This window comes from Balaenoptera acutorostrata, chromosome X (genome assembly GCF_949987535.1).
Source record: "Balaenoptera acutorostrata chromosome X, mBalAcu1.1, whole genome shotgun sequence".
Taxonomy (NCBI): domain Eukaryota; kingdom Metazoa; phylum Chordata; class Mammalia; order Artiodactyla; family Balaenopteridae; genus Balaenoptera; species Balaenoptera acutorostrata.
Window position 1 is genome coordinate 27,763,500 of NC_080085.1, and position 14,455 is coordinate 27,777,954.

The 14,455-nt window shown below is 38.1% G+C and overlaps 1 protein-coding gene across 3 annotated transcripts in view; it reads right to left on the reverse strand.

Moving 5' to 3' along the window:
* DMD (dystrophin) overlaps positions 1 to 14,455 on the reverse strand; it is a 2,123,648-nt gene that overhangs the window by 235,034 nt on the left and 1,874,159 nt on the right. For all 3 annotated transcript variants that reach the window (XM_057539128.1, XM_057539123.1, XM_057539124.1), the window contains one exon: positions 10,005 to 10,083. In XM_057539128.1, the coding sequence (XP_057395111.1) occupies positions 10,005 to 10,083 (79 nt within the window). The remainder of the gene's footprint in view (positions 1 to 10,004; positions 10,084 to 14,455) is intronic.

The window sequence follows — 14,455 nt, forward strand, 5'->3', positions numbered from 1 at the left end:
GCAGGTATGTGATGAAGGAGAGGTGGGTAGTGATCAAGCTAAACTTCACCATTTAGCTCGAAAGCCAGATAATGCGCAGGGTATCACAGTAGCTTCATGAAGTCTACAGGAGAGGTCCATGCTACCGGTGTCCTACTCAGATCCCCTCTCCCCAGCTGGCATACCCACCCCCAGCCGCTGTGAGCATTGGCTGCTATGGGCCCACTGCCCCCAGCTCCAGAGTACCTCCCTCAGGGAAACGGAAACTGCCTCGCTGCCCACTACTCCCCAGAAATCCACGGCCAATGGCTGACTGACACGGGGGAGCAAAAAGCCCAGCTCCCTTGCCTCAAAATGGGGCAAGTGTGGGGAGCAATTCGTGCTCCAGAGTTCCTGGTGGGATCAGGCTAAAGTGAGCCTCCAACTCCTTGCTTAGCCTGACTCCCTGACCACTCTTCCCCCTACCTTATCCTGCTTCCCTCCCTCCCTCCCCTTCACCTGAGAGCTGCTCTCTCAACAGCTTACTTGTACAAGAAACCTTGTGTAGGGCTCTATTTCTGTGGAATGTTACCAAAGGCGAGCGTGATCAACCATCCTCATGTGCCCGGGACTGAGGAGGTTTCCTGGGACGTGGGAGTTTAAGTGCGAAAAGCAAGACCATCCCGGACAAACCAGGACAAATGGGCATCCTACCTAAGGCAGATAGATATTTGGGTCCTGAGCTTTGCCTCCAGGGACTTGGGTGATCTGAATAACATAAATAAATGTGCTGGTGTTCTGGTAAACCAGCTATGCCAAAACGAAAAAGAAAGTCTTGGTTTGCAGTATTTGCCAGTTTGGGAGGTGGGCGTAAATATTCCCACTATGGCTGATTTCAAGCTGCCAAAGTTCAGTTTGACAACCAGCTCTCAATTCCTGTATATGTAACACTCGGCTCTCTTGAGCTAGTAGAAGCCACTTCAAGCACACAAATTCCCACAGCAGAAACTGAGAACTTTCCTAAGCTTCCTCCTGTGTTCAAATAAATGGGTATGTAGGGCCAATGATGCAAAATTTTGTTACTAAGGATACTCCACAGCAAATAAATCTAAGATCTAAATTGGAGAATATAAATTTGAGCTCAAGGCGAAAGGGCCATAGAAATAGGTTTTGAGAAGAGAGTGTAATGATTATCACCATGAATTCTTTTTGCAGGCATCTGAAAGGCTAACTTTGAACTTATGGAGGCGTTACCAGCATCACTGATAGGTTAGACAGTATTTGTTCCAAATTCCCAACACTCAGGACAGCACGTGACTGTTGAAGAAATTGGCTCAAGTTGTTTTGCCCTGAGATTTTACCTGATGGCTTTAGGCTGAAAATCATCTCACATTGTATCTGCAAGCTTCTTCCTGACTTTTATCATGATGGCTTCTCTAAGCTGAACTGAGCTTTAAATTATGGGCCTACTCGTATTTCAAATTCATCCATCCCCTGAGGACAATGGTAGCGTAGATCCCAGCACTGTTAAAGTTAAATGTCAGCAATTATTAACTGTGCTTAAAGTTTTTCCCCCTACCTTTTTTCTTAAGTGTGTGAGTGGAGGACGTGGTGGTGAAGGTTTGGCAACTCTCAAGATGGAAACAAACTTTTCAGCCTTATGTAGCAAGGAGAAACCGTAAACACTTGGGTTACTTTAACAACAGGAAAAGAGTTAACCAGGGACTTGATTAAGGCAGTTAAGATTATAAAGCCTGCAAGAAATAAGTGATCAGTTCTTTCTTTTTACAGTGTCTCATAATCTGAGAAATAGAAGATCACTCAGTGAAACCCATAGCTTTTAAATTCAGAATAAATAGTAAAAAGGAAATTCGTCTTCTGGAGTTCCACAGCCTTCAATAGAGTTTAATACTGCAAGAGGTCACTGGGTTAAGAGCTAGAGAACAAAAATTTTTGCCTTTACTGTTTTTTTTTCCATCATAAAAGAAATACATGCTGATGAGTAAAAACTCTTTAAAAGTAAAAAGAAAGTAAAACATAACAGCTGTTTCCATTTTGATGTATTTGATTTTCAGTCTTTACGTGTACCTTTCTGCTGTTTATATTTTATTTTCTAATAGAGTTGTGATCATGCTGTAACGTTGAAGACAGCTTTTTCCCTTAATATATTACATGGCACAGTAGACATTTAGAAAAAGGACTATGTAAAGTTATGGATGCTATCAGTCATTGCTGAGAGGCAACATAAGAGGTCATATTATTTATTGAGTGTCTACTATGTGGTAGTCACTATGTTAAATCTCATGCTACTGTGTTTTAACAATAGGAGGAGGAAATTTACCTCTTCTTTTGGGTATAAGACATAATTCATTCTGTGAATGCTTTTATTGAATATTTACCAAGTACAGATACTGGGTTAGGTACTGGAGGATATAACTGTCAACAAGACTAAAACCAAGCTGTTAAAACATGGGTGGGGTATGTCCTGTCCTTATAAAGATTAGGGTCTACTCATTGATTACTTTTTTTTTAATAGATTTTATTGATTGATTGATTGATTGATTGGCTGTGTTGGGTCTTCATTGCTGTGTGCGGGCTTTCTCTAGTTGTGGCGAGCGGGGGCTACTCTTCGTTGCGGTGCGCGGGCTTCTCATTGCGGTGGCTTCTCTTGTTGCAGAGCACGGGCTCTAGGCACATGGGCTTCAGTAGTTGTGGCATGCAGGCTTCAGTAGTGGTGGCTCACGGGCTGTAGAGCGCAGGCTCAGTAGTTGTGGTGCATGGGCTTAGTTGCTCCGCGGCATGTGGGATCTTCCTCGACCAGGGCTCAAACCCATGTCCCCTGCATTGGCAGGCGGATTCTTAACCACTGCGCCACCAGGGAAGTCCCTACTCATTGACTATTCACCTATTCATTAGTTACACAAGTAACTGTTGAGCTCTTATAATATGCAAAACACTGCACTTTCAGATTAGAACCATGAAAAACATCTTTAGAAAGGAGAGGAACTACTTACACTGAGAATTAAATGCAAGAGAATGAATGCTACTTTTATGTCTACTTTGACTCTGATAGGCGGATACTAAGTTACACTACCAAGTTGATAGTAAAGATACTAATACTAATAGCAAACACTTGTATGGCACTTATTATGTGCTAGGCACTGTTTTAAGTGTTTTACATATAATATAAACTATAAATATAGTGAAGTTTGATCTTCACTATAAAACTACGATAGTATTACCATATTTCATTGAATTGAAAACCCCACTGGACATAAGGTATATTTTGATTTCAGAGCTGTTAAAACAGGGGTGGGGTATGTCAAATTTGAGGAAATATGTTATTATTATCCCCATTTTACAGATGAGAGATAAAGAGATTAAGTATCTGAGCCAATATTTGACCCCAATTAATCTAGTTTCAGAGTCTGTACTCTTAACCAATATCCCATATCATTGGTGGGATGACACTTGGCCCAGGGGCATCGAGAGAAAAATTCAGGCTCTATAAATCAACTTACTATGGCCCAGACCAAGAGAAATAGAAGAGAGAAAAATCTGTGGCAATATCAGATAGACTAGACAGTCACTGGCCTGCCTGTTAGTTCTTAATGGGTAAGGCAACGCGAGGTGTGGCATGCAAGTCCAGAAACTGGGCTCTAGTCCCAGATTTATTATAACCATCTGTATGACCTTGATTATGTCATTTGGTCTCCCTGCCTCTATTTTATCATCTGTGAAGTAAGGGCAGGGCTAGAGTTCTTCAGTACCCCTCAAAATGTTTTTAGTGCAGTCCACAGAAGGAATACATTTTACATTGTAACGTAGTATACAGAGACAGACACACACACCTAACTGCAACCAAAGTGTCAAAATGATACTTAACCTTGCTTGTGTAATGTACTCTAATTTTCTATTTTCTAATCGGTTCCATTTCAATCCATTAAAAAATTGCTGGTTGCAAGTCATTAAACTGATTTCAGAATTCACTAATGAGTACTTTGAAAACAGCTCATATAGATACTCTCTAAGCTTCTCTCCAGTTAGGAAATTCCAAAGCACAGGGGGACTCCTGGGGTGGGCGTCGGAGCTGGAAACCCCAGGAAAGAAAGAGTTGACCTTTTTGCCTTATAGATACTCATTTTCTTTTCAATTGGATCGTGTTTTTACTACCTTCAGCAGAAAGTTCTCATTATTAAACTATTTGGTAAATATCACTTTAGGGCAAAGATTCCCATACTATGTTCCACAGCATGTTTAGTGAGAAATTAATTGGTATGCCTGAAAAAGGTTTCTGTAGTCACATAAGGAGGACATAAGAGTCACTGACACTGTGTTCCTCTTAGAGTTTCAATGTATATTAAAAGCTACAAGAATTCCAACAGGAAGGAAATTTGTTTACCTTTATAACCTAGTGATTTTCCAATCTTATTGATCCCAGAACTATTTTTTCAAGGGGGAGTTATTAACATCATACAGTACATTAATGTTCTGAGAAACTTGGCTTGGGAAATGGCCCTTTAGGGAATTCTAGAACTTGTGAAATATTAAGACAAATATAAGTTCTTTCTACTGTTACAGAAAGATTTCTGCCTTTATTCAAATACATAGTTTCCTTCTTGGTGAGAAAAGTAAAATTTAGAACAGAAGCCCAGAGAATTGAGAAAATAGCCAGAAAAAAAATCGTGAATTCTTTTTTTAAAAAAGTTCCTAAATTCTTGAAAATGACGAAAGACGGACAATTTTCAGACTACTAAGCTAGTGAATACTGTAGTACATTTTTGATCATTGACATATGAATATATTTTAAAAATATATAAAATTTTAAGGCTAAATATATTTTAAAATCACACTATTAGAATTTCTCCTTTTTCTTGGTTTAAGTTGCAGAAGTCAATCAGAAGTAGTAGACTATTAAAGCTAGAATTAAAGGCAAGTAGTGTCTATCAACAGATAAAGGTCATATTTTACCTATATTTTCTCTTCTCATTTTTCTCTCAGATCTAAGATTAAAGAAACAGCTTCTTTAACAAGTAGAGATCGGGCCACCAAGAAGAAACAGTGAATACTTTAGTAAAAGGCCACCTCTCCCTATTGATAAGAAAACAAAGACACCTGGGTAATGTAATTTTCAAAGGGGAGTGTGTGTGTGTGTGTGTGTGTGTGTGTGTGTGTGTGTGTGAGAGAGAGAGAGAGAGAGAGAGAGAGAGAGAGAGAGAGAGAGACAGAGAGAGACAGAGAGAGAGAGAGAGACAGAGACAGAGAGAGAGAGAGACAGAGAGAAAGAGACAGTGAGTGTGTTTGACGGGGTGCAGTTTGCGGCTCATCCTTATTTTTTCTTTTCTTTGTAACTTCTAAACCTCAGAAATCATTCTATTTTTATTCCTGGTAACCTGGAAGCAAATTACTAGACATCTATCAATTCAAACTCATTTAATATGACCTTAGTGGTATTTTTTCAAACATATTTTTATTTTTTTGGGGGGGAAGCTCTTTTTCTTTTATAGAACATAAAAATAACAGCAAGTAAGTTTCTGGCGCAACTTTCTAGAGATCAGTCTGGCAATACATATCAAAAGCCTTACAAATGTAAACATCCTTTAACACAGCAGTTCCACTTTTTAGGCATTTATCTTGTAGAAAGAACCTGAGATGTTTATAAAGGTTTATAAAGGTGTACAAAGAATATTAGATATGATAGATACATAATGTTAGATAAAATAGTGAAAATTTTGCAATAACCTTAATGTTGAGTGATTTAGAATTGTCTTGGTAAATGTGGTACAGCCAGAGAAGGGAATACTACCCTGCCATTTAAAAAAATTACTCTGCAGAGGAATATTTAAACACACGAAAATATTTTTATGATAGTTCTAAGGGAAAAAAAGCAGGTCATAAAACTGTAAAATGTTTTCATCCCTGTTTGGTTAAAAAAAAAAAGAGAGAATCTGAATTCACACACACACCCCCTGAGAGAAAGACAGAATGTGTATAAACCATTCTGTTCATACAGAATGTATAATGTATACATTCATTCAGTGTGTGTGTGTAAAACCACATTTTTCATAGTGGTTATGTCTAAGTGGTGGGATTACAAAAAATTTTTTTTTCCTGTTTGTATTCTCTGCTTTCCAACATTTCCTTGAGTGGCACATATTACCTCTGTAATTTAAAAAAGGACAACACAAAGAAATAATCTTTATTCAGTCTTTAGTCTCACTGTCCTATTTCTCATATATCCCTTAAACCAAATTGGTATTTTTTGATATCCGTAAGCAAAGCTTCTAAGCATATATTGATATTCCACATGAATACTTAAGAAACTGGTGACTTCTGGGGCTGGCTCCACATAAGCAGGTAAATCAGCGCCTGTGTCTACAGGCCTGACCTTTCTGGAAGTGGGCACCAGTGCGATATGGATTGAAAGGTGTGGGGGTGCTCCTCCTGGCCCCTCAAAGTTCTCCCCTTACAGCTCAGAGATTATGGCTGACGTTCTACCACTTGAGAGCCATTCCTCAGGCTTATGGCTTTTCACCCTTTTAAAATGCAAATAACCCAGGAGAAGTACACATTAAACTTTACCTGTCACCTGGGTTAAATGAGTATAACATATCATTTTCTGAGAATAGGTTTTAATGGGGAAGACATAGGAATTTGGGTGGGGCAGGCAGAGAGAATAAAAAGTGAATGAATATATATGGTGTCTGAGGAATAATTCATATTCATAATAGTAATATTTTTATTTATGGTTTATGAGTCACTTACAAGTATGTTATCACATTTAATCTCAATTAAATCAAATAGAATGGCTCTGCCACCAAGGCGATTTAAGCAGACCAGAAATTGGGAAAAATATAGAAGACAAAATGTGCAGGATTTATAATTGTTCTACAGCCATTCCCAAAAGCCACAATCCCAATCAATTACGTATCCTGCGTTAACTTGCCCTTTTTTTCTTGACACCTCCTAAGCATGTGTGATACTGTCTAAATAATGACTGCATGTTGATAAAAGGGTTAGACCCAGTCAAGAAAATAAGACAACCTCTTACTTAATACACTATCAGTGTGTAACAAAAAGACAGGACCACTACTTTCTAGGAATTTTTGTTCGAAAAGACATGGCCCACTAGAGACACACATGAAAGCATCAAGTGAAAAAGCTTTAAAATGTTCATGAGCATGGATCTTTTTATTAACCTATGGAAAATGGAGAAGGAAGGAAAGGACTAGAAAATGGCAATAAAAGAGGAAGGCAAAAGAATGAAGGGAGATCATATAGAATTGCTTCTTCTCTATAAAATATGTCAATAAAGTAAAGGACAGTCTAGTGTGGTGGTTAAAAACAGACTCTGGAGCCAACTTCTTGGGTTTGAATCCTGGCTCTGCCATCCACTTGCTGTGTGACTGTATGCCTCAATTTCCTCATCTTAAAAATGGGTATAATAATGGTATCTACCTTATAGGTTGCTATAAGGATTAAGGTGGGTCATATTTGTAACATTGCAAGGCACAAAGTAATTGCCTTAAAATGATGCTTAAACTCCACCATACACAAAAATAAACTCAAAATGTATTAAAGACCTAAATCTAAGACTGGATACCATAAAACTCTTAGAGGAAAACACAGGCAGAACACCCTCTGACATAAGTCGCAGCAATACCTTTTCCAATCCATTTCCTAGAGTAATGGAAATAAAAACAAAAATAAACAAATGGGATCTAATTAAACTCAAAAGCTTTTGCACAGCAAAGGAAACCATAAACAAAACGAAAAGATAACCCACAGGGGCTTCCCTGGTGGCGCAGTGGTTGAGAATCTGCCTACCAATGCAGGGGACACGGGTTCGAGCCCTGGTCTGGGAAGATCCCACATGCCACGGAGCAACTAGGCCCGTGAGCCACAACTACTGAGCCTGCGTGTCTGGAGCTTGTGCTCCGCAACGAGAGGCCACGATAGTGAGAGGCCCGCGCACCGCAATGAAGAGTGGCCCCCACTTGCCGCAACTAGAGAAAGCCCTTGCACAGAAACGAAGACCCAACACAGCCAAAAATAAATAAATTTAAAAAAAAATAAATAAATAAAAATAAAAATAAAGGAATTCCTTTAAAAAAAAAAAAAAGATAACCCACAGAATGGGAGAAAATATTTGCAGACGATGTGACCGACGAGGGATTCATCTCCAAAATTTACAAACAGCTCATGCGGCTCAATATCAAAAAACAAACACCCCAATCAAAAAATGGGCAGAAGACCTAAATAGACATTTCTCCAAATAAGATATACAGATGGCCAAGAGGCACATGAAAAGATGCTCAGCATTGCTAATTATTAGAGAAATGCAAATCAAAACTACAATGACATATCATCTCACACCAGTCAGAATGGCCATCATCAAAAAGTCTACAAACAATAAATGCTGGAGAGGATGTGGAGAAAAGGAAACCCTCCTACACTGTTGGTGGGAATGTCAATTGGTACAGTCACTATGGAGAACAGTATGGAGGTTCCTTAAAAAACTGAAAATAGAGTTACCATATGATCCAGCAATCCAACTCCTGTGCATGTATCCAGAGAAAACCATGGTTTGAAAGGATACATGCACCCCAATGTTCACTGCAGCGCTGTTTACAATAGCCAAGACATGGAAGCAACCTAAATGTCCATTGACAGATGAATGGATAAAGAAGTTGTGGTATAGATACACAATGAAATATTACTCAGCCATTAAAAAGAATGAAATAATGCCATTTGCAGCAACATGGATGGACCTGGAGATTATCATACTAAGTGAAGTAAGTCAGACAGATATCACTTATATGTGAAATCTAAAAAAAATGATACAAATGAACTTATTTACAAAGCAGAAACAGACTCACAGAATTAGAGAACTAATTTATGGTTACTGGGGGGATGGGTGGTGGAGAGCGATAGATTGGGAGGTTGGGATTGACATATACATGCTGCTATATTTAAAATAGATAACCAACAAGGACCTACTGTATAGCACAGGGAACTTTGCTCAGTATTCTGTAGTAACCTAAATGGGAAAAGAACTTGAAACATAGATACATGTATATGTAAAACTGAATCACTTTGCTGTACACCTGAAACTAACACATTGTTTTTTTTTCTTTTTTTGAAACTAACACACTGTTAATCAACTATACTCCAATATAAAATAAAATTTTTTAAAAAATGATGGTTAAACTCTCATACATACACATGCATGACCAGAGGGAAATACGTCAAAATGTTAACAGATATTAACCCCATGTGGTAGACGTATGACTTTTTAAATACCAATATATATATATATACTTTTATAATCAAAGAAAGAGTAGTATAAATTAACAACACTAATCATAGGAAAACAGAAGCTTGACAATTTAATATGCATTGTTATATTTATAGGGTGTTCCAATATTACACTTTCAGTTAACCAAGGCTATTCCTCTTGGTATTAATTATAAAAATATAGTTAATTATAAAAGATATAATATTTATTAATAATATATAAATAATATCATTAGAAAAATATAATTAATAAAATAGTAAAACTGGAAAATAAAAAGAATGAAGAGAGGTCAAGGATAAAAGAGGGATAAGAATAGTTAGGGAAAGAAAACAGAATGGGCTGAAGTTCCAACTTGCAGGCAGGGAGTATTTAATGAATTATATAGAGATAAAGAATTATAGATTCACAGTAATATATATTGAATCATCATATAATAATTATATGATATATAATTATCAGCTTGATAAAGTGAACTGCTATAAGCAGAACTAAAGACTCAAAAATATTGCTGAAGTTAGCACTGGATAATACATTGTAGGAAATAATTATGCATTAGCTGAAGGCTGGACAAAATGATCTAATTGGTCCTCCTCCTCTTCTTAACCTTCTGAATTTACCCACTAAGTTATATTTCAGGATGATTTGTGCCTCCAGTGCATTTGGCAGAGACAACTGTAATTCAACTCTTAATTCTTAGCCACCAAGATGCAGTGAAGAGGTTAAACAATGAAAATTGACAATGACTTACTGGAAAGAAAGTGCTGGGATGCTGGGCCAAAGTCCCTGTGGGCTTCGTGCAGTTGCCTGATGCGGTCCTCAACAGCCACCTGCGAGGAAGAGGAGAAAAATTATGTTCTCTCATCATATGTAATGAGGGGCAATTAAAACAATGTATCCTTTTTGGTAAGATCTTCTGGGCTTCTAAGGCTGGAACATTAAAACAACAATTTATAACCCTGTTTTAATATCCACTTACCACATGTGGCCTCCGAGACCCATTTTTATTAAACCAAGGCCAAACAAAAAAGATTTGCTCTTTTGACAATGTTAAAATGGGATTTTCTAAAAACACTCTACTTATTGGTGGCCACAAATGAATGACTGCTCCAATTAGTACCATCAAAAATGCAAACTCGGTGTCTGAATTAAAAAAAAAAAATCCCACAAGGACTCAGAGGAAAAGAATATACAAATCAATTTTCACTGCAAAGTAAAGGAGCTGTTACAGTGGAGGATTACTGGACTGAATGTCAATATTATGACATAGTATAAGTGTGTTTCATGTTTGGTAATTGCAATCATTGTTGCTTTTGTTGTGGTCATCCATGTACAATGCTTGGTGTCAGTCTATCTATCTCTTGTAAAAATAAAATACAGTGTGTGTGTGTGGAAAAAAAAAATATCAAAAGTCAAGTTAGCTCAAAATGTTGTTAGCAGACCCATTTTAGGTGTTTTTCTTCATTAAACTAATAAATGCATGCAGCAGTTAAAAAAAAAAAAAATGCAAACTCGGGCTTCCCTGGTGGCGCAGTGGTTGAGAATCTGCCTGCTAATGCAGGGGACACGGGTTCGAGCCCTGGTCTGGGAAGATCCCACATGCCGCGGAGCAACTAGGCCCGTGAGCCACAACTACTGAGCCTGCACGTCTGGAGCCTGTGCTCCGCAACAAGAGAGGCCGCGATAGTGAGAGGCCCGCGCACCGCGATGAAGAGTGGCCCCCACTTGCCGCAACTAGAGAAAGCCCTCGCACAGAAATGAAGACCCAACACAGCCATAAATAAATAAATAAATAAATAAACCCAAAGTTAAAAAAAACAAAACAAAAAAACAAAACACTATATGCAAACTAGGAAGCAAAAGCCAGAAATTTTATCCCATTACCTTGCATTCTGGCACAGTTCATTCTTTACTTGGTTAATTGTTTGTTCCCTTTTTAAGTATATGTTAATACGAAAAGAGATATGCAATAAATGAATGCTACAGTCTTGATCTCTGGAAGCATAATGGGTTGGAGGTGAGGAATGGAAACAAGCCAAGGAAGATCTTGGGATAGCAGAACACTGGTCTTAGAGAGGACAGTGAGATGCAGTTAGCTAGGTATGCTGCAAGCAGATGATGCAAAACAAGACACTGCAGACACTGAGGCTCAAGATTTGCCCCGTAGGCAAAGGGAACCACTGAAGATTTCTGTGAGGGGACTCATGATTTGAGAGGGAAGTTGAAGTTTAGGGAGATGAATCTGTCAGTGTAACAGATCCAAGAGGGACCTGGAGGCTGAGACCAGTTAGAGGCTGTTGCAACTGACTAGACTTGGGGTTATATGTGTTGGAATGAAGACTGTGCTGCCTGGAATGGAAAAGATGGTATAGACTGGGAGGTATTTTAAAGTCAGGAAAAACTAATCACTTTGGTGTTGGAGTGTAATTTCTGTAGAAGCAAATAAAACTTCAGGATTTCCAGTGTGGAAGACCGGGAGACTGAGGATATTGCTGATGGAAACACTAATAATTAGAAAGGGGAGGAATGGCAAATGTGCGGATGAATTCATTTGGAACATGATGAATTTGACCTAACAGTGAAACATTTAACTGGAGATGTCATGTAGAGCCAGTTGGAGAAGAGCAATCTGTCCCAGTCATTAAAGGAAGGAAACGGAAGTGAGACTGAAGAGGGTAGGACTGAGCATTAGGAAGTGAGTGGAGAAGGAAGAGGCAAAGGAGTCTAAACAATTATTTAAAGAGACAGGAAGGACCCAATTTCCCCCAAATTAATAGGCCAAACCTCTGTTTCCTTTCATAAAAAGAAATACAATTATAACATCCTTTTGGAAGCACACATCTTGTGTCTACTATTAGATCATAGATCAAGAAAGTTGAGAACTGGAAGAAACCTTATCTATTGATACACAAGGGTCTACTCTTTAGAACTATCCCAGATGGGCAGAAAACTGCCCTCTGCTCCATGAGTACTCAAGATCTAGTTTGCAGCATTTCTTCAGAAAAAGCATGTCAGAGGGGGAAAAAAGTCTCTTTTTTTTTAAAAAAAAACAAAAACAAATATGCTCTCTGAGGACAGGGACCCTTCTTTCTTTCCCTACTATATCCTAGTTGACAAGCACAGTACCTGGCCTATGGCAGGTGCTCAATTCATATTAGTTGAATGAATTAATGTGTAGTTTATTCAAGGATCTTCACCATAACCATTATATTTTGAATGGAGAATTTCTTTTTCAAGAGTCCCAAAACAAGTTTTTGGAAAGACCTTTCCTCCCTCCCTCCCTCCCTCCCTTCTTTCCTTCCTTCTTTTTTGATGCTCAAAGTTAAAAAAGAAAAGAAAAGAAGAAAACCATTTAGATTCATTGTGCCTACATTAGATTTAGAACAATTTTAAAAAGCAGTAATTTGTATGACAAACCCAGAGCCCAAATCTCCTCCATATCTGTTTTATTCTAATTTTTAAATAATCATATTTGAGAGCTATGAGGACTATATATTATTCTTCTTTGCTTTCTCCTTTCTGTAGGCAGTGTACTCTTGGCAGAGACCTCCCTTCTTTCACTTCACTATGAAATGTCTCTCTATTCATTCAGAAGATACTTACTAGAATGTAAGTTCCTTGTCCATGTAGATTGGGACCCTGTCTGCCTTGTTCACAGTTTAGTGTAGTGCCTAATACAAAGGAGATGCTCAATAAATACTCAATAATGAGTGAATGAAAAGGCTTTTTGAGTCCCTGTTACTTTAGGCACTACACTAAGTGTGATTAAGGTATACTTGAAAGCGTAATTTTGGAGATAATGAATGAGCACCAAGTCCTTCAACTAAATTAATGATAACACACTCCATTCCCAGCTGTGACTGTTCCCCAAAGCTCAGTCAATTCCTCTGTGTATTTTGAAGAATATCTTTGTTTCCTTTTTTCTTCAAAATTGCTTTAAATAAGCCAAAAGGAGAAGAAAGAAAAAGGACAGATATCAACACTGTGGCTCCTAGTAATGATTTTAAATAAATTGATCTAAGTGCAAATATTTGTTACTTAACTTGAAGTTCTCAAGGGCTTCCAATTTTTCTTTTGACCTGCCAGTTGATTACTTTTAAGTTTTTATCTCCACTGGAGTTTTAGAAGAGCTAAAAATTCCCTCCTGATGTGGAAATACATTGTTAGACAATGTGATTCCTTCCTGCTGTCCTAGTGTTCTTGCTGGCACTACATGCATAAATCGTGTTTACTCCAGTCTTGGGAAAAGATGTAACTGGGCATGTATATTTCAATTTTCTGGGTCTCAGTTTGTTAAGACCCTTGATAGATATCCATGGGCATGCAAGAACCAGAGTTCACACCTCCACTAAGGAGCCCATAAAAATAAAACTCTCCTTGTGTTGTGATGCTAGTGAATAAACAACGCACATGCACACAAACGACTCTCTACAGTCTATTCATGAGTTTTTGTCCTGAAATTTTGCAGTTTGTACACTTCTCTGTATGCATTTATCTACTGGGGGAAGCCTTCAGAATTCATTCTTACTTCCAAATTCTTACTTGTAACACTCATAAACATGTGCCCAAACATTATCCTGAAAACTCTCCTCAGGATTTAACTTTCAGTTAAAATCCTCTTAACGAATTGTAACTCTTTTCATTTAAAATCCACTGTTCTTCTAATTGTGCTTTCTTCTGAGTTGTGACTGAAAAAAAAAAATGCTCTGAGATAAGGTTTGGAATGAGGACGTATGATAGGTACAGCTCTGTGGCAAAACAATCTGGGCTTGCTGAATGCAAAAGTTGGCTGAATGTTCTTTTCCTTGAATTTATTTATGTGTTTTCTTGACCCTGAGACACTTCTGAGTTAAACGGAGTTTCTCGCCCTTGACTTCAGGACAGATCACAGGAAAGCAACCAGTGCTAACACGGCACTCACTCTGAGCAGTAGCATAATTATTAGTTGATTTTGTGTGATTTATGGCATGGGTGCTAATGCGTGCCATCTGAGACCATCATCAATCCACCGCTTTTTACGGTCTTCTCTCAGAGCTTTTTTCCCCAGCTTCCAAATTGGTACTTCTGTGCTGATTCCCATCTTCTTCTTCTTTTTTTTTAAACATCTTTATTGAAGTATAATTGCCTTACAATGGTGTGTTAGCTTCTGCTTTATAACAAAGTGAATCAGTTATACATATACAATATGTTCCCATTTCTCTT